The following is a 20,449-nucleotide window of genomic DNA, read 5'->3' as shown; positions in this document are numbered from 1 at the left end:
CAAGTACCGGAGAATGAGGGGGATTTCTTCCAGTCGATGCTCCTGTCTGCCTGGAGGAGCTCTTACGAGTGGACTGGTCACTTCGTCCCGGCCGCTCATTACCGTCACGGGACACTTTCTTTTTCTGTTTGACCTGCCGAAGGTCATCCAGGGGCGGCAGTGATGTTTGCCGCTGCTGTCGCCCTTGCTTCTGCCGCTGCTGTTGCTCTCAATCACTCTCCATTACCACTGCTGCTGCTGTACGCTGCTGCTTGTAATAATGTGGCCAAGGCAAGGTACCCTGCCGGGGTCCTGCCTAAATACCCCTCCTCCGGTCAGCAGTATCCATGCCGCGCCCCTCCCCCCCTTAACAGGGCTCCCTACCCCAGCTGGCGCCGGACCCGGTCCGAAAGCCGACGCTATCGGTGTTTCTGATGGGCGCCGCCATCTTGGATTCTTCGCGCATGCGCAGTGGCGCGCTGACCCGGAAGCGCATCCTCCGCCCGCCCCCTGACGTCACCGCTACCCCGGGAAAGACCGGAAGTCACGCGGGACGCCCGGGAGCCCCGGAAGCAGCGCCACCCGGTCACAGCCCCCCGCAGCTGCGCTGCCGTCGTACCTGCGCCGCCGGAGCCGGGAACCCCCGGGGGGAATATACTCACCGGCGGCGGCCTAATCCCGGAGACGGACATCCTCCGGACGCCGCTCCCTGCTGCACACGCCACCGCCGTGACACCCATCCTGGGCCACCGTGGCGTCCTCCAGAAGATCCGCACCAGGCCGAGGTAGGAAACCCCCTCGCTACCGGTATCGGCTGGCCGGCCTGGGATCCGGCTCTTCTGTAGGATCCCGTCCCCTCAGGAACAGGAAACCAAACTGATGCGTGGGAGAGGTGCCGCCCTTTTTGTATCTGTAGGTTTCCTGTTCCTATAGGGCGGATCCCCTCTCTCGTGGTGCTGTCATGGGAGTCCGAATAAAACACGGATTGCCACCTGTGTCACGATTAGAGGAGGAGGAGGACAGGTGTTCGGCCTGAGATAGAGCCGAGGAGGAGTCTGAGGAAGAACTAGGGGAGTCTTTCCCACTCTTTTTCTTTCTCTTTAACAACACTTTAAGTGAGCCTTCCACCTCAGACCTGATGACTGATCTGAGGTTAGTTGCAAAGCTCGGCACCTCCTCCGCCATGGTTCGCTGGATACAGCTGGCGCAAAGGTCCTTCTGCCAATCTCTCCTACATATGGCACAATCCCTATTGTTTCTCTTGCTCCCTGCTTTTTTGGGTTTTTCCTAAGGAAATTAACACACAAGAAGGACCCTATTAACAACATGCTAACATTCATGGAGATAACTCACCACCCATAAAGTCGAGTACCTGTGGAGGAGCACGTGACCTGTGCTCTCTGGACATCGAAGAGTCTCCCGACCTGCGGCTCGGGCGACTGCTGCTTTTGCTGCTTGAACGGCTGCCATGCTTGTGGGCGGAGGTTTGTGATGGGGGCAGAGATGGTGGAGACGGTGATCGTTCCTGATCTGACCCCATGGTTTACCTGGCCGCACTAACGTCCTTCCTCCTTTAAATAGGTCCGGCCCGGTGAGCGATTTCTCCCCTCCCCCCTGCGACCGCCGGCCGAGCGCTATTCCTCTTCATGCGGCCAGCGTCGCACCAGGCGCCATCTTGCCTTCGCCTCTGTGACATCAGCCAGCGCGCTCCCAGGATGCCCTGCGCCGCTGACGTCAGAGGCCGGAAACCGCCCCCGGCTCTCCCCGCCATGTCATGAGGGAGAAGGTTCGGGGCACGCGCAAGGGGAGGGAGGCACGGAGGAGCGCCCCGGATCACAGAGGCCGCCTAGCTGCACCCGCACGAACCCGGGAGCCTGCAGGAGAACCCCGGGGACAGCGCTTCCAGGAGACAGACGGCCGGCGCTGCAGGTAAGCTGACCTGCTCTTCCCGCACCGGGACGGCCCTGGGCTCTTTATCCATGACAGGCACCGCCGCTGTCAGTCTGGGATTCCCTTCCTAGAACAGGAACCCAACTGATGCGGGGGAGAAGTGCCGCCCCTTATATTTCAGTAGGTTCCTGTCCTGGCGGGACGGATCCCTCTCTCTCAGATGTGCTGTCATGAGTGAAGGGAAAAGTTGTATTTGTTTTCGATGGCAAACAGGTTTCAGGAATTTTTAGAAGAAAAGCTTCAAACACTACAAATTTTTCTTGGAGAGTTAGAAAGTTTCAGCTCCAAAAAGTCCTGAAGAACACTCAGGTGCCGATTCATGGCATTGGCAATGGCATTGAACAGTCTTAATAAAGAAGTCACCTGGGCTGTGGAGTCGGTAAGCCAAACCTTCGATTCCGACACCTCAATTTCCATGACTCCGACTCCACAACTCTGGCTCCACAGCCCTGGAAGTCACTGGTACTTAATGAATTCAGCTCATCTTCTCAATGGCGTGCGCCTTCATATGACTCTCCAGAAATGCTACTCCAGTCAAGGGCTGGAGTAACATTTCTGGCATACAAATGTCAGCACTTAGGAATTAGATGTGCAGGCACAGCTACACCTTGTCCACTTCCCCAATTCAGTCAATTCTGGTGGAGTTGCTTTAAAGTGGTATAAAAATACCAACAGTTGCAAAGTTATGCACACCTCCATGACTCCTGGTAATGAGTCGCCAGATATATGTGAACATACCATAACACTATGTCCATCTTCACAAAACAATCACAACCAGATCTTAAAGCTCTTGCTGCTGGACGCATTTGGTTACCGTAATATTGTAACACAAGTGGATTCATCATCATGTTGCACTTTAAGGGGTTGGCCACTTTTTCTTATTTGTGCAGGTCTCCTGCACTTCTGTACATGTGATGGCAGCTAGTGGAAGATCTTGTGACCAAAACAGTCCAACAACTTCAACCAATAGAGAAGCAGCTTTACCAAGTGAGGAGTCTTACAATTGGGAGGAGGCTGATGAACTGTTCTGGTCTCAGGACCCTCCACCAGCCGCCATTGTATGGACAGAAGTACTTGTCACTGTGCGAGAAAAGCTTCACTGAGAAAATGGTCAAGCCTTTTAAACACTACAAGTCTGACCAAATGTATAAAGTTAGGGTGTAAAACGAGATAAGTCACATTTATGAGGCTTACCTTGAATTTGTTCGATTAAACTCCAGGTCATTACTGCCGATCATTTCGAGATCAGAGGGTGCAGACATGCTTCGAAGAAAAACTGGCTGACGCATTGCATGGGCAATTGCCTTGGCCTCAGATATAGATTTACAGGCTGAAACGGGTCATTCGCATTTAATTACAAATGTTACAAGATAATCCATACATAAAAGTATATAATGTACATATCTACATTTATCAATACCTGGCGGTTCTGTAGGTGTGCCAGATATACTTCTAGTGATGCCAGCTTGCGCAGCAATGGTGACATGCAGTAGCAACTCTGCTCGGTTCATTAAACTCTTTACCAGAATTTTAGTTTTTGCCATGGCATGTGAGGATTTTTGCATGCTAGAGTTCACCTCTTGGAAAAACTTCTCTCTTCAATGAAAAAATATAAAATCATTCTATTAGATGTACAATACTGTAGGACAGTGTTCACACCACCAAAATACTGAAACACAGAAAAGCACGGTAAAACAAACGTATAAAAATACTCTGCTGTAAAGAAGTAACAGTAAACAGTATTTAATTGGTTTCTTGTTTTTGCAAGATTATGAAGGTTTTCCACCCCTCCCTTGTGGGCCATGCACATAAAGGCCTTCTTCTGCAGCGTGTCCACATCAGACATTACCTGTCTGAATCCTGCTCATATAGGTACTATACACATGACCAGGTTTTTAAATACATCAGTTAGGAACTGCTCTGATATGGGTTACCTTTACGTTTGGTAGAGCGGCTTAGTATACATTTTTTGCAAAAAAAAAATCTATCAATCAAATACCCTGTCTTTTATCATCTTTTTACTAGAACTTGCTGTTTACTGTTACTTCTTTATAACAAAGTATTTTTATACGTTTGTTTTACCGTGCTTTTCTGTGCTTCAGTCTTTTGGTGGTGTGAACACTGTCCTACTGACTTGTTCACTGTGTGCATGGCCCATTTATTTGCATTTATTTGGTTTCTTTTTTTTGCAAGATTAGGAAGGTTTTCCATCCCTCCCTTGTGGGCCATGCACATAAAAGCCGTCCTATGCAGCGTGTCCACATCGGACATTACCTCTCTGAATCCTGTTCATATAGGTACTATACACCTGACCAGGTTTTTAAATACATCAGTTAGGGACTGCTCTGATGTGGGTTACCTTGACGTTTGGTAGCGGGACTTAGTATACATTTTTAGCAAAAAACGTATCAACCAAATACCCTGTTTTTTACCATCTTTTTACTGCTACTACTTTACAACAGAGTATTTTTATAAGTTTGTTTTAATGCTGTTCTCTGTTTCTTTCTATTTGATGTACAAGTTGCACCGTTTTAAAAACGTCCAATAACAAATCCATGCACGAAAACCACAACATGAAGTACCAGATATCGATGGATATTGCTACTATATGAGTGCAGGGTATTACTGTATAAACCCCTCATAAAGAGGCAATAATACAGTAAATATAGGTGAGACCATATCACTCTTTATGGGGACTATTATAGCAAATCAAACACACAACTATTGGCCACTGGAGTTTCCAAGTGATCTTAGTTGACCTACCTGAGTGATAAAACCATATTCTCAGGATCACTTCCATCAAAAAGAATTTCTTTCATTGAACACAATAGCTCTAATTCTTTTACTTTACTCTAAGGATATGGAATGAAAAATAGGAATTAAATACTGCCAGTTGTGGCTTGGTATATAGGAAAGGATAAAGGGAGGGTTAGTTACCTCATTAAAGTGATAGTCATAGAAGAACGGAGCATTGTTCTCCAGTTTTCCATTAGATGCGTCCTCCACCTCACTGTGCCATTTCTGTTCTAGCTCAGCAACACTCTGCCAAAAATGTGCATTTCCAAAGGTAACTTATTCAATACATTTATTTTTAATATAAGCTATAAAAAGATACTGAGGATTAATTTTAAAAGCAATAATGTGTAATATGGTGACATAAAGGAACTGTTCAATACAAAATGCAAACATTTCCAGATACAACATTAACATTGAAGGGTTCTCAACTACTAGGAAAACCCCTTCAATCTGAATGTTTGCTCTCGTTAAAATGAAAACACCTATACTCACCTCCCATGCCGGAGCCATTCCAGCAGTGTCGACGCTCGCGTTCCCGGAGCTCACATAAGGTCATGTGAGTCCTGCATCCACTTAGCGAGGGCGTCACTGTTCCCTCGTTCGGACTTGTAAATAATCAAGAGGAAGTGAGTGGTCAGCCGCAGCTCTGCCTTCCTCTTGATTATTTATATGTCCGAAAGTGGGGACAGTGATGCCAATATTGGTTGGAAGCAAGACTCACGTAACATAACCTCACGTGAGCTCCGGGAACACGAGCGCCGACAGCACGGGAACAGCGTCGGCATATGAGGGTAGTAGAAGTAATTTTATTATAACTTTGATAAACATTTTGATTAAAAAAGATTGTCCTAGTAGTGGACAACTGCTTTAATGATGTGATATCAATGACAAGCAGAATATTACTTTCAGAGAGTAATCTTGGCCGTCTACATAGCGTATGAATTTTATCTATATTAGTATTTTAATTAAACAAGGTTAACCAAAGATGAAAGTCATAAAACTGAGTGACAGGTTTTTTAGGAGTAGAACAAAAAATAACTAAAGGAAACAGTGATGCTGAGGTAAGAAGAGGCTGCTCACACTGCTGTCCACATGATCTAATACTGGAGACACGAGGAATGATGAGGTATGAAGAGGCTGCTCAAACTGCTGTCCACCTGATCTAATACTGGAAACACCATGGGTGCTGAGGTAAGAGGCTGCTCACACTTCTGTTCACCGTGTGTACCGTGTGTTTGTTATCCAATACTAGAGGTATCACGCATGCGGAGGTAAGAAGAAGCTGGTCAAACTGCTGTCCACCATGTCTTTCCCATTTAATACTAGAGATAATACGTCTACCAAAATAAGAGGCTGCTCACACTGCTTTCCACCAAATCTATCTAATCTAATACCAGGCATGTTAGGGTAAGAGGCTGATCAAACTGCTATCTTTTTTTTCATTGTGATCTAATGCTGGAGATGACATGGAGTTAAGGAAGAGGTCGTTCACAAGGCTGTACCACCCTGTCTTTCCGATCTAAAACTGGAGATACCAAGAGTGCTAAGATAAGGAGAGGATGCTCACACTGATGTTGACCCTAGATTTCTGATCTAATACTGGTGATATCAGAAGTGCCTTTGTAAGAAGAAGCTGCATACACTGCTGTCCATCATGTTTTTCTGATCTAATACTTGAGATGCCAGGTGTACTGAGGTAAGAAGGCGCCACTCAAAAAACGGTTTCCACCCTGTCTTTACGAATGTTAAACGGCTGCTGTGGCCTGAAAATAACCTATATCAGATGCAGTCAAGCTATCAACAGGCCACAGCAGCTGCTCAGCATTCAGAAAAACAGGATGAATAGAAGGGTGACTTTTTACCTCAGCACCGCTGCCATTTCTAGTTTTAAATCAGAAAGACCTGGTGGACAGTACCCCGGGTAACTCAGTATTAGATCAGAATATCCCCTGGGACGACATCATCCTCCACAGAAAGAGAAGGAGCAGAGTTTCCAATTGCACATGCGCACAGACGCCTATCCTAATAACATTCTTGGACAAGTTTCTGTCAGTACAGAAAGAGTGCAGCCATTTTAATTCTAAAGTGATTACTTCAATAGACAAAAGGTGAATTGCAAATTAATAGCATTTGGAATTTATTACAAATAAAATTTCCTTTTGTCATTTTTTTTCTATTCCCAAAGAAACCGTTAAAAAGGGGTCATCACTGGTCTGGTTGAAAAGACCCCACCTGATCACAAATATAAAGTGGAGGGGAGCATCTGAAAAGCATATTACAAGTATTGCTGTAGAACGCACAATGTGAGGATTCACAAGTCTGATGTCACATAGAGCAACCCAAGACTTATACCCCAAAGCGGGCCAAACTCTTTAAAGGGGTTGAATGGTCTAAAATGAAAAGTCTGTGGTCACTCAGTGTGACTGCAGACTTGTAATTCTTCCTAGCGCACGCACTGTGAACTGCGAGGATTCGCTGGTTTCTGAGCCGAGAATGGTGGGGATGTATGCATTATACATACTCCAGGGCAGAGCCCGTCTAGTGGGTGCTGACCCGCTCCATACACTTGTACAGAGTGAGGCTGCGCCTACTGCACAGTTGCGTCACTAGATGGGGCGGACCTCGCTCTATACCATTATTTGGAGTAGGGCTGCGCCCACTAGACAGGTTTTGCCAGGGAGTATGTATAACGCATTTATCAACCCTGTTCCCGGATCAGAAACTGGCAAATCCTTGCAGCTCTGGGGAATTCATAAGTCTGCAGACTTAGCAATTTAGGCCGGAAAACCCATTTAAGTAATGTTTCACCTAATTTTACTTACTAATTAAATCCAGATATGTCTTCTTATTTATAATATGTGTTTTCTGATGGTATTTTTAATTCTCTTTTCTGTACACTATTATGGGTAGGGCCATATTGGCTAAGCTGCTTTTAAAAGCATTCAGCGAAATACTTCACATCAGCCACTTATTATTTATCATTTATTGACTTCTCTATGAGAGTTATCTGAGCATGCCATGGGAACTGTGCAGATATCACTGTGCCTCCTCTGTGCCTTCTGTCCAGTGACATTTCTATCTTTTGCATCATCTGCAAATTCAACTAGATTTTTGCATAATATTCCTACTATTATTTACCACCTACAGAACCCAAGTATGCTGTAATGTTTCCCTTCTTATTCAATCTTTAGAGGAAAATGGCCAAGTTTACCTGTAATTGTCTTTCCATTGCATTTAGCTTCTTGAATGTTTCTCCCATGATCTTACACAACAAGTCGTACTCCTCTAGGTGCTCCTCCCGATACTGGTAGTTTATCAAGGATTGGAGAGCATCCACCAAGTTCAAGTGTTTAATGACACAGGATACAACCATTTCTTCCATCACATCAGGCTGGATTACTTCTCTGTATGGTAAAATGTGGATTTAAATTTAACATATTTTGACCAAAAGAATTTATATACTCTTACTGGAGATATGAAAGTCAGAGGGATAGGTAAAAGAGTGCAGGGAAAGTCTTTAGATTTGTTTCCCCTTGTCCACATGTTGCAAGTTATGACTAAGTCAACAGACTGGACAGATCATTTCATAAACTCTAAACATCCATACTGCTGACCATTTCCATTTACAACCAAGTCAGAAGATTTCTTTTTAATTTGTAAACTAGTTGGTTGGCACACCAGTAGCGGCTTATGTTTTAATGGTAGGTTATGTGAGACATTAATTGGGCTCTGCGGGCCTCTTTTAAGGGGCCATCAGATTTTAAATCTTGAGGAACCGCTAACAGACCAGTTTGTAAACATGTAACTATTATCACCTCTACAATAGAAAAGGTATGTTTAGAGGGGGGGGGGGGGGGGAGAGATAGGCTTTAAAATTCCCATATCTTACTTTATACTAGGTCTAAACTGAGGTCGAGCGCGACCAGATATTTCCCGTAATTTGATCATTATTCCAGGAGGAAGTCTGATTCTAGGCAGCTCAAAGTAATTTCCTGATGGTGGCAAGAGAATGTCAGATGGGTAAGTAAACTCTCGGTCTTCTTCTATGGTAAGGGGAAGAGGAGACGGACTTGGAGTAAGTGCTGGAGATAATGCACCATTTGCTTCCACCTGCCACTGACACCTTAAAATAAAGAAACATTTTAAATCATATAAAATAAAAGGAACATGTAAAATGAAACAATCAAATCTTGTATAATCGACAAATAAGTTGAAAAAAAAAAAAATCAGTCACATACATAGATCTTAAATTAAAAGCCGTTTCTCTCAGTGTCAGAAGTTAGAAAAGTATGAGACTCATTTATATGCATGTGTGGTCAACACCACAGATTTGCACATGATTTATTTCTTATTTCTGTGCGATGCTCACACGGGGGGGCTGTCACTTGCAAGTACGTGATCTGCAAAGTTGTGGTTACTAAATCGTCCTAAATAGAGCACTGCAAAAAGCGCAGGAAAGTCTGGTCAGAACGCAACTATGCAGATTCACATACCTTCATACACATGACAACTCATGAGCATCGCACATTGCCATAATTTGTCAGGCTGCAATCAAAAGGGAAAAAAAAATGAGTGAAATTTACATATTGCAATAAAGGTACAATGCTTGCCTCTGTAAAAGCTTCGACCTTAAAAGATCATGGCAGGTCAGTTCTTCTTTTGTGATCTCTGGGCCGTTATATAATATTCTAAGCATGGAACAAGCTAAAACAGACAATCCTAAGGCAAGATCGACCAGAAACGGCAGTCCTCCCGACACGTCCTCAGAGGATTCCTGCAATGATACAATAATGATAAAATGTCAGGGGTTAGGCGGGTGACCGTTTTGTTTTTCTGTTTTATTTTAACCTTTTTACAACATATGACGTATATTTCTGCCATATGTTATGTCCCTGTCTTTGATGCGTGCTCACACACTGAACCCGCATCTTTCCCTGCACAGGACAGCTGATTTAGTCACCTGCCATGTGCCTTTAACAGTCACAGGTGGATCCAAGTGCCACTGGCAGCTGTTAACCAGTTAAAAGCAGTTGTCAATCACTCGCCAGTCAGAACTGCATCATATGTCCAGCTCATCGGCGCCCTGTCAAGTGATCGGGGGATGCCGTAGGGTTGTCATGACAGCCGGCGGCCTGCAGAAGACCCCTGTGCCTGCCAGTATGACGCTTGGGGCTGGTGTTCATAGGAGATCATGATTTCTGCTATACATAAAAGTGCTGGAGCACCGCTATACATAGTACAAGCGATCGGACGATCGCAGTTTCAAGTCTCTAAGAGGACTATTAAATAAAGTAAAAAGTTTAAGAATATGAAAAAAAAAAAAAAACCTGACAAAGTTCAAAATCATTTCTCTTTTGCCCCAGTGAAAATAAAGAAATAAATAAAAATACATGCTTGGTATTGCCGGGTTTGGAAATGTCCGATCAAAATATAAAAAAACTTACTCCGATAGGTAAACTGCATAAAAATTAAAAAAAAAAAATTGACACGCCAGAATTATGCTTTTTTTGGCAGCCACAATATTGCAATAAAATTCAATAATGGGCGATCAAAACATTGTATCTACCCCAAAATGGTTTCAATAAAAATGTCAGGTCAGGGGGAAAAAAATAAGCCCTAACCCAGCCCCTGAATAATGGAAAAGCTACGGTTCTCGGAAATTATGGCAAACGCAAAAACATTTTCATATAGATTTAGAAAAAAAAATGTCACCATTTAAAAAATAAACTATACATGTTTGGTATCTCTGTACTTGTACATATATACATGTAGAATATAGTGAACATAGTAAATGAAAAAGAATTGTGAAATCGCATTTTTTTTGGCAATTCCCCCGCAATTGGAATTTCTTTTTTAACCGTTTTCCAGTACATGACAAGGTAAAATCAATGGTGCCATTCAAAAGTACAACTTGTCCTGCAAAAAAAAAGCACTCATATGGCTATATTGATGGACGTATAAAAAAGTATGGCTCTTGGAAGAAGGGGAGGAAAAAATAGAAAAACAGAAAATAACCATGGCGTGAAAGGGTTAAGACCATTATATACTATATGTATAGTATACATCAAGTAGTATATGGGCTGGTATTCCAGGTCTCTACCCACTTCAATGGTAAAGGTGTTTTCCCATGAACAAAGTGCATTTTAATTAATAGATCTCAGAATAATAATAACTTCCAGAATTGGATGTGTTTAAAAATAATGTTCCTGTGCTGAGATAATCTTATAAATGTGCCCCTGCTGTGTACTGTGTAATGGCTGTGTCTAACTGTACAGGAACATGGCCTGATCATACCACAGCTCCTGGGCAGGGGAGGAAGGAAAATAAGAGTATACCGACAGGACAGCAGGGGATCAAAAATTATTCTTTTTGTGAGGTAAAACATTTCCCTTCCTGTTTTAATCAATGCTTTACATGAAAGAAATCAGCTGTGATCCCCTGCTGTCGTGTCTGTATACTCTTTTGCTCCCCCTTGCCCGGTAGCGGTGGTATGATCAGACCATGTCCCTGTACTGTGAGACACGGCCATTACACAGTACACAGCAGGGGCAAATTTATAAGATTAAAAAAATGTTCCTGTGCTGAGAAACACATCCAATTGTGGAAATTATTATTATTTCAAGATCAAGTCTAATGGACAGGTCTGGTCATATGTTCTTCCACTAACAGATATTTTATGGACAGGAAAGCTCTTCAGTATGCGAGGAAGGTTGTACTAACAGGCGCATGAGGACAATCTGTAATACATATAAACCATATTTTTCAGACTATAAGACGCACCTTATACCTCCAAAATATTGGAGGAAAATGGGGGGTGCGTCTTATAGTCTGGATGTACATTTTCTTACGGTCTGACTGTGGGGATTGGGGGGGGGGGGCGTCAGGGGTGGAGGAGTGTGTCAAAGGAGCCATCAACTTTAGCCAACACTGTGCCGCTGCAAAAAGGAGATTTTTGTGTACTCACCGTAAAATCTCTTTCTCTTAGCCTTTAATTGGGGGACACAGAACCGTGGGTGTTATGCTGCTGTCCACTAGGAGGCGACACTATGCATAATCTGAAAAAGGTTAACTTTGGCTCCTCCTCTGCAGTATACACCCCTGGACGGCGTCAGCCTTCTCCAGTTTTGTGCCAAAGCATAAGGAGGAACGTAACCAAATAACATAACCATGCCTGTAAGAAGGCTACTATGTACGAGCTCAAAGAACAATATGAGAACTCAACAGTAAACAACGGCCCGTAAGGGCAACAGGGTGGGAGCTGTGTCCCCCAATTAAAGGCTAAGAGAAAGAGATTTTACGGTGAGTACACAAAAATCTCCTTTACTCTGTCGCCTAATTGGGGGACACAGAACCGTGGGACGTCCCAAAGCAGTCCCTGGGTGGGAAGCAGTGGACGAATATAGTGTTGACAGTTCCCTAGACTTGGGGTACTGCCGCCTGCAGAACCAGTCTACCTAGGCTCGCATCCGCTGAGGACTGGGTATGAACACTGTAGTGTTTCGTAAACGTGTGTAGGCTAGTCCAAGTGGCCGCCTTACACACTTGTTGTGCCGAAGCCTGATGCCGAATGGCCCAGGAGGCCCCTACTGCCCGTGTAGAGTGTGCCGTGATACCGGCCGGAAGAGGGGAACTGTTAAGTCGGTAGGCCTCATGTATGGTGGACTTGATCCACCTGGCAAGGGTAGCCTTGGAAGCCGGCAACCCCTTGCGACTACCTTCCGGAAGAATGAAGAGGGAATCAGACTTCCGGAAAGGTGCAGTCCTGGACACGTAAATCCGCAATGCTCTGACGAGGTCAAGCGTATGCAGAGCCTTCTCCACTCTATGAACCGGAACCGGGCAAAGGGAAGGCAGTGAAATCTCCTCATTGAGGTGAAAGTTGGACACAACCTTCGGAAGGAAGGATGGTACCGTGCGGAGAACCACCTTGTCCTGGTGAAAGGCTAGGAAAGGCCGTCTGCAGAAAAGTGCTGACAATTCCGACACTCTGCGTAACGAGGTGATCGCCACTAGAAAAACCACTTTCTGAGACAGAATGGAGAGTGGAACTCCTCTAAGAGGTTCGAAGGGTGAAGCTTGCAATGCTGTCAGGACCAGATTGAGGTCCCACGTATCCAGCGGACGTTTGTAGGGAGGAACCAATCGGGAAACTCCCTGGATGAAAGTCCTTACTTGCGGTTTAATAGCAATGCGCTTTTGAAAAAGGACTGAAAGCGCCGACACCTGACTCTTAAGCGAACTTAAGGATAGCTTGGCATGTAGGCCCGATTGAAGAAAACCTAGTACCTTCGGGAGGGAATAAGGGAGTGGGACTTGTCCATGAGATTCGCACCAAGAAAAGAAAGCTCTCCAGGTGCGATAATAGAGCTTGGCGGAGGCAGGCTTCCTTGCCCTGATCATAGTTGCAATGACTGCCGGTGAAAAACCTGCCTGGGTTAGAATCCAGGTTTCAAGGGCCATGCCGTCAAATTGAGAGCCCCTGAATTCTGGTGGAAGAACGGACCTTGAGACAGAAGGTTGTGACGGTCGGGTAGACGCCAGGGGGCGTCTGCTGTAAGTTGGACGATGTCGGCGTACCATGTACGTCTGGGCCAGTCTGGCGAGATGAGGATGGTCGGAACTCCCTCTTGCTTGATCTTCCTCACGACCCTGGCGATTAGGGGGAGGGGTGGAAAAATGTACAGGAGTCGGAACTGGGACCAGTTCTGGACCAGGGCATCCGCTCCGAGCGACCGCGGGTCGTGTATCCTGGCCATGAAATTGGGGACCTTGGTATTGAGATGGGATGCCATTAGGTCCACCTCCGGGGCTCCCCAGCGTTGACAGATCTGGTAAAAAATCTCGGGATGGAGAGACCACTCCCCCGAGTCCATTCCTTGCCTGCTGAGGAAGTCGGCTTCCCAGTTTTCTACACCCAGAATGTGTACCGCAGAAAGTACCGACCTCGTGTCTTCCGCCCAGCGGAGGATATGAGCCACTTCTCTCATCGCCTGGGCGCTGCGGGTCCCGCCTTGGTGGTTCACGTATGCCACAGCCGTGGCATTGTCCGACTGTATCCGTATGTGCGAGGCTGCAAGCGAGTGATGAAAGGCTCTCAGTGCCAAGAGGATGGCCCTGATTTCCAGAACATTGATGGGCAATGTCACTTCCCTCGGTGACCACTTGCCCTGTGATGTAGGTGCACTGCCCCCCAGCCTGTCAGGCTTGCATCGGTAGTCAGGATCTTCCATTGTCCTGAGAGGAATGGCTTCCCTCGTGTAAGCGAGGTTGGTTTGAGCCACCAATGCAGGGACCTCCTGGTTGATGACGTCAACCTGAACTCCCTGTCGAGGGAGAAGGGGTTCCTGTCCCAAGACCTGAGTATGGCTAGTTGAAGGACCCTGAGGTGAAACTGGGCAAATGGCACTGCCTCTATTGCTGCTGCCATCCGGCCTAGGACTCTCATGGCAAACCGGAGAGATCGAGGAGGACTGCGAAGGAGTGTGCGAACTCCCAGACGGATGGCCAGTGTCTTGTCCTTGGGAAGGAGTACCAGGCCCCTGGCGGTGTCGAATACCATTCCCAGGAATGTTAGAGTCCGAGTTGGGACAGTCGACGATTTCTGTAGGTTGACTAGCCATCCCAGGCGACTCAGAGTGTCTAGTGTGATTGAGACACTGACCTCGCAGTCCTTGAAAGTGGGAGACTTGATGAGGAGGTCGTCCAGGTACGGGACGACTAGAATGCCTCGAGTGCAGGACGTCCATGGTGGCCGCCATGACTTTGGTGAACGTTCTTGGAGCCGTGGCAAGTCCGAACGGAAGGGCGACAAACTGGTAGTGATTTTGGTTGACCGCGAACCTGAGAAACCTTTGGTGGGCGGGAGCAATTGGTATGTGGAGGTACGCATCCTGTATGTCTATGGAGGTGAGGTATTATCCCTGGTCCATGGATGCAGTGATGGACCGGAGGGACTCCATGCGGAAATGACGGACCCGTACGTAATTGTTGAGCTGTTTTAGGTCCAGAATGGGTCGGACGCCGCCTCCTTTCTTGGGGACTACGAACAAATTTGAGTAGAATCCTCGGAATCTCTCGTTCGCGGGAACCGGCACCACAACTCCTGATTGAAGGAGAGAGGAAACCGCTTGGTGGAAAGCACGAGCCTTTTCTGGTGGTGTTGGAGGAATAGAAAGGAAGAACCGGTTCGGTGGAACGGAAGAGAACTCTATCTTGTATCCGGAAGACACTATTTCCCTGACCCACCTGTCTTCTGTAATAGGCAGCCAGACTTGCTGAAAGAGTAAAAGTCAGCCGCCTACTGGTGGGGGTGTCTTCCGGAGGTCGCGAGTCATGATGAAGCGAAGTTCTGAGGTTTTCCTCCCTTGGGTTTCGCTTGGCCTGCTTTCGACTGCCAAGCCCTGTCCGGTCGCTGCTGCGTCCGTGGAGAACGGTTACGGTTTTGCACTGGGCGCGAAACGGACCAGCCCGAGGAATTCCGAAAGGATCGGAATCGCGTCTGGTTTCTTCGTTTAAACGTGCGTTTCGGTTTTAGTTGAGGGAGAGAGGTACTCTTACCCCCAGTGGCATTGGCAATCATGGTGTCCAACTTTTCGCCGAAAAGTCTCCCAGTAAAATACGGAAGTCGCGTGAGGGACTTCTTTGAGGCCGCATCCGCTTTCCATTCTCGCAGCCAGAGGATGCGTCGGATCGTGATGGCGTTTGATGCTATTCCCGCTACACCTCTGGCGGAATCCAGGGCTGCATGAATCATGTAGTCTGCTACCACTGCTATCTGGACCACTTGGTCCGAGAGCTCAGGATTTGAAGCCTGAAGACCCTCCTGTAGTTTTTTGGCCCAAGCCAGGATGGCCTTGGCTGCCCAAACTGAAGCAAACGCAGGGCCCAGAGAGGCGCCTGCCGCTTCGAAAATAGAACGAGCCATGCGTTCTACTTGACGGTCTGCTGCGTCCCTGAGGGGTGAGCTATCCGGCAGAGAGAGTAAAGTCTGCGCTGCTAGCCTAGAAACCGGAGGGTCCACTTCAGGTGGATCTGTCCATTGTTTGGTGTCTTTCTGTGGGAAGGGGTACTTCGCTTCCAAATATTTGCGATTAGCGAATTTTTTCTCAGGCAGCGCAAACTGTTTGGTAAGTATTTTCTCAAACTCATCGTGATTAGGGAAGACCTTAGGTGGTTTCTGAACACTTTCGAAGCAAATCCTATGTTCTGGGACTTCCGGGGCCGACTCTGGAATTTTTAGCACCCGATGAATGGCAGAAATTATGTCCTCAACTAGCGCTGTATCGCTAGGGGGAGAAGGTACCTCGGACCTGACCGTTTCGTTATCTGAGTCGGAGTCACAGATGCCCTCTGAATCCTGTGCCTCGCTAAGGAGATCCCTGGAGGGCGACCTGGGGCGGGGGTCTTCTGTGGTGGGGGATCCCTGTGGTAAATTGCACTGTCTGTCTGTGGCAGGGGACTGCCCAGGAGACCTGGAATGACGCTGTCTCTCCCTGGAGGGGGACGACCTTGTGCTATAGTGCGACTCAGGTGATCGAGACCTGTGGGTCCGCTTACGTCTGTGAGAGTTGGAAGCAGCATGTTCCTGAGACAAGCTGTCCGTTTGCTGTGTACCGTCCATAGCCGGGGCCCGACTCTGCAGAGCTTGCAGCAATGTAGCAGTTAGGTTGTCTATGGACTGTGTCATGGACTGAGACATTGAGTTGCCCATTCCGGCGTGGCCTGTGACACTGAAGCGTCAGTAGGGACTCCCTGGGGTTCTGTCCCAGAGTTCTGGATGCAGTCCCGGCAGTGCGGATACGTGCTGCCACTAGGGAGCGTGGCTTTGCAGGCTGTGCAGAATGCATAGAAACATTCCTGCCTGGTTCTCTTCCTTGAGCCCGGCATAGTGCACAGAGGCTGGCTATTAGGGATCGTACAGGGGTGGCTACGCAGAGGGAACCCACAGAGAGCCTTATAGGAAGTATAGATTCACAGCTGAGTATGAGAACCCAGCTGTGAGCTTACCCCACCGGTGTGCCCCAAGGTCCAGCGCCGACAGATCCCAGTTCTGTGCCCCCCGGAGACCGCTGTGATGCTCCTCTCCTGGATCTCATCCAGAAAAAATGGCCACCGGGACTCTGAGGAGAGGGAGGAGGGGGCAGTTGAGCTGAAAAGGGCGCGCTGGGCTGTGTAAAAACGCGCCCTTTCTGCCTCAATCCGCCCCTTCTATGACACTCCAGCGTGTCATTTTGGTCATCCGGGGGGCGGGCCCGGGGGCGGGGAAAAGGCGGCGGCTTCGGCTAGGCCGAAGCCGCGGTCTAAATTAGAAGCCTGATGCCCAGGAGGGCTCCAGAGCGGCGCGGTAGTCCGGGGAGGGGGGTGGGGGGGGCGGATTTGTACCAGACCCCCCCAGAATGGTCGACTGGATAGCGGTGGGGGTAGCAGGGGCAGCGGTTTCCATATGGGGGGCCCCTGGAGCGCTATGGAGTCGCTGCTGCTGCAGAGACAGGGACGCAGAGAAGCCCTGTCTCTGCTGTGCCATCCAGTCCGCACCCTCCCCCGGCCCCAACAGGATCCCTCAGCCGGCCTGGGGTCCCTGGAAGCTGCGGAATGCTGCCTGATCTCCGACCCTACCTGAGGCGTCTCAACCTAATGCCCCCTGCGGGGGATTAGGGAGGGTGCGTCTGTCACCGTCAGGGGGTCTTCATCCTCGCCTCAACCTCAACCCAGACCCCTTAAAGGGGTTGGGGAAGGAGGGGGGTCTCGACCTCGAACCAGGACCCGAAGGACTGGGGAGGGAGCGACATGGGGAATAGCCACCTCGACCTCAACCGGGTACCCCTGATAGGGGACCGAGGAGGGAGCCCTGCCGGGAGTCTCGCTGGAGACCCACTTTTCTTCATCTGTATTTCCGGACGAAAAAAGGAAAAAACGGAAGAAAAAAAGGTGTGCCTCCTTGCGACACTAAGCAAAAACTGGAGAAGGCTGATGCCGTCCAGCGGTGTATACTGCAGAGGAGGAGCCAAAGTTAATCTTTTTCAGATTATGCATAGTGTCGCCTCCTAGTGGACAGCAGCATAACACCCACGGTTCTGTGTCCCCCAATTAGGCGACAGAGTAAAATGAATATTTACTACTCTCCACACCCATAGTCCCTCCCACCTCTATGTACTGAAGCAAACACCGAGAGGTGGGTGGGACTATGAATATTCACTGCTAGAAACACCCATAGTCCCGGGTATGGGGAGCACTGTGTATTATGGAAGCTGATCTCGGCGTATGAAGGCGTATGGCAGTGACATCATACACCGTTACGCTGCGCTGCGAGGGAGGAAGAAAGGTGAACAGAATATTTTTTTTGTATGTGTGCAACATGATGGGGGCCATGTTTACCAGGATGGTGATTGGGGCCATGTTTATCCAGATGGGGATGGGAGGGCCATATATACCAGAATGGGCATGGGAGGGCCATGTATTCCAGAATGGAGAAAGGAGGGCTACGTATACCAGGATGGGGAAGGGAGGGCCACGTATACCAGGATGGGGAAGGGAGGGCCATGGGTACAAAGATGGGGAAGGAAGGGCCATGTATACCTGGATGGGAATGAGGGAGTCATGGCTACCAGGATAGGGAGGGGGGGGGGGGGACATGGCTACCAGGATAGGGATGGGGGGACATGGCTACCAAGATAGGGATGGGGGGGACATGGCTACCACAATAGGGATGGGGGGGACATGGCTACCAGGATAGGGATGAGGGAGGGGGGGACATGGCTACCAGGATAGGGATGGTGGGATATGGCTACCAAGATAGGGATGGGGGGACATGGCTACCAGGATAGGGATAGGGTTGATAGTGATACCAGGATAGGGATAGGGAACATGGATATCTGGATTGGGGGCAACATATACCAGGATAGGGATGGGGGGGAATGGCTACCAGAATAGGGATGGGGGGATATGGCTACCAAGATAGGGGTGGGTTCATGGCTACCAGGATAGGGATGAGGGGGGGGCATGGCTACCAGGATAGGGATGAGGGGATATGGCTACCAGGATAAAGATAGGGGTGATATTGATACCAGGATAGGAATAGGGAACATGGATATCTTGATTGGGGGCAATATATACCAGGATAGGGATCGTAATACATACCAGGATTGGGACATATATATACTAGGATGGGGGACATTAGCACAGAATTGGGTACATGACCCCTATAAGGCTAGCTTCAGGCTAGCGCATTTTACATGCAGCGTACGGCGCCGTTAAGCCCCACCCCCTGCCCGCCCCGTCCGGTCATTTCCTCCTACTATCGCAATTCCTCCTAGAATTTTTGAGTGCGCTGCGCACTTTTGAAGGTGCGCCTGTGTGTGCCGAACGCACCATGTTGCATTTTGGTGCGCTCGGCGCACATTCAAAAGTGCGCAGCGCACGCAAAAATCCTACTAGCGCACGGCCAGCGCACGGTCTGCGCACCCTATGCTAAAGATAGGGTGCGCAGATCGCATGCAGCCGTGTGTGATAGTAGGATGAAATGACCGGACGGGGCGGGCAGAGGGCGGGGCTTAGCGGCACCGTGCGCTGCATGTAAAATGCGCTAGTCTGAAGCTAGCCTAACAGTGTTAGGAGCAGGTTCTACCCCCCATAACTATGCATCATGAACACATTTTTTGCTTCAATTTTTTTTCCTCCTCTAAAATCTAGGTGCGTCTTATGTTCCGATGTGTCTTATAGTACGAAAAATACTGTATATGTGAGTACCACAAAATCACAACCCCCAACACATTTTTATTTTAAATAAACAGTGCTGTGGAGTCGGTGTATATTTTGCTGGAGTCGGTATAAAATGGACCGACTGACTCCTAAAATATATAATACCGTACATTGGGTACAGTACATATAATTTGAGAAAGTTATGAAATGTTCTGTTCCTGATCTAAGGATCTAGGCTTTCAGTTGAGATGAATCTGTTCTGCACTTTATGTAAATGATCAGTAGTGAAGCTCTTCCTCTACAGATCAGAGGAAAAAGGCACTGGGAAGGAATGACTGCACTCATCTCAGAGCTATTAAGATTGACCAGGAAAACAGGATTAAGGCAAGTAAATAAGCTTGATTATTGTCATAATGGTGATGAAAAGCCTGATGTTACCATTTTACTACAGTAAATTTATCACTTAAACATGAGCAATGCACGAGGGAGTCAGAATTGGAGTCAGGGAAATTGAAGTCTGGCTTACAGACTCCACAGCCCTGAAAATAAAGTGATCAATCACTTTAAGACCACAATAGGGCCATTTCTTAAACAAAAAAATCAGCAGTTTTTTTCCACCTCAACTGAGAGCAGCATGATTGTAGGCAAAGAGACCCTGAATCCAATGATGTATCACTTAGTTTACTGAGTGCAGCTGTTCTCACATAAAGCGTTTAGATATAGAATGCAGCAGAGCTCATAGAGCTAGCCCTGCCCCCACACCAGGCTCTGTAGGTAAACAGCCTATTGACAGTGAGCTGCTTATCACAGGAGGGGGCAGAGTCAGACCAGCTGTCATGGGCACATCAGACCTGGCAATGATAATGTTCCAGTGATAAAACCTTCAATATAAGTAAACAACGGCACACAGCCTATTACGTAACACATTATTGAATTCAGTGCTTAACCCCTACCACTTGCTATCCTTACATTATATAGGAAAACCTGCTCACCGATTTCCTTTAACAGCCAAAACATAGGCGCGGCA

The 20,449-nt window shown here is 47.7% G+C and overlaps 1 protein-coding gene across 3 annotated transcripts in view; it reads right to left on the bottom strand.

The window, feature by feature from the left end:
- The window catches only part of HECTD4 (HECT domain E3 ubiquitin protein ligase 4), a 352,187-nt gene that overhangs the window by 157,163 nt on the left and 174,575 nt on the right, over positions 1 to 20,449 (bottom strand). For all 3 annotated transcript variants that reach the window (XM_073562745.1, XM_073562806.1, XM_073562884.1), the window contains 7 exons: positions 9,336 to 9,499; positions 8,615 to 8,848; positions 7,937 to 8,129; positions 4,867 to 4,971; positions 4,693 to 4,781; positions 3,350 to 3,525; positions 3,124 to 3,259 (listed from right to left, as the gene is read on the bottom strand). In XM_073562745.1, coding sequence (XP_073418846.1) covers positions 3,124 to 3,259; positions 3,350 to 3,525; positions 4,693 to 4,781; positions 4,867 to 4,971; positions 7,937 to 8,129; positions 8,615 to 8,848; positions 9,336 to 9,499 — 1,097 coding nt within the window. The remainder of the gene's footprint in view (positions 1 to 3,123; positions 3,260 to 3,349; positions 3,526 to 4,692; positions 4,782 to 4,866; positions 4,972 to 7,936; positions 8,130 to 8,614; positions 8,849 to 9,335; positions 9,500 to 20,449) is intronic.

This window comes from Dendrobates tinctorius, unplaced genomic scaffold (genome assembly GCF_039654945.1).
Source record: "Dendrobates tinctorius isolate UK_male_01 unplaced genomic scaffold, ASM3965494v1 ptg000003l, whole genome shotgun sequence".
Taxonomy (NCBI): domain Eukaryota; kingdom Metazoa; phylum Chordata; class Amphibia; order Anura; family Dendrobatidae; genus Dendrobates; species Dendrobates tinctorius.
This window is presented reverse-complemented; position numbering and strand designations above follow the sequence as displayed.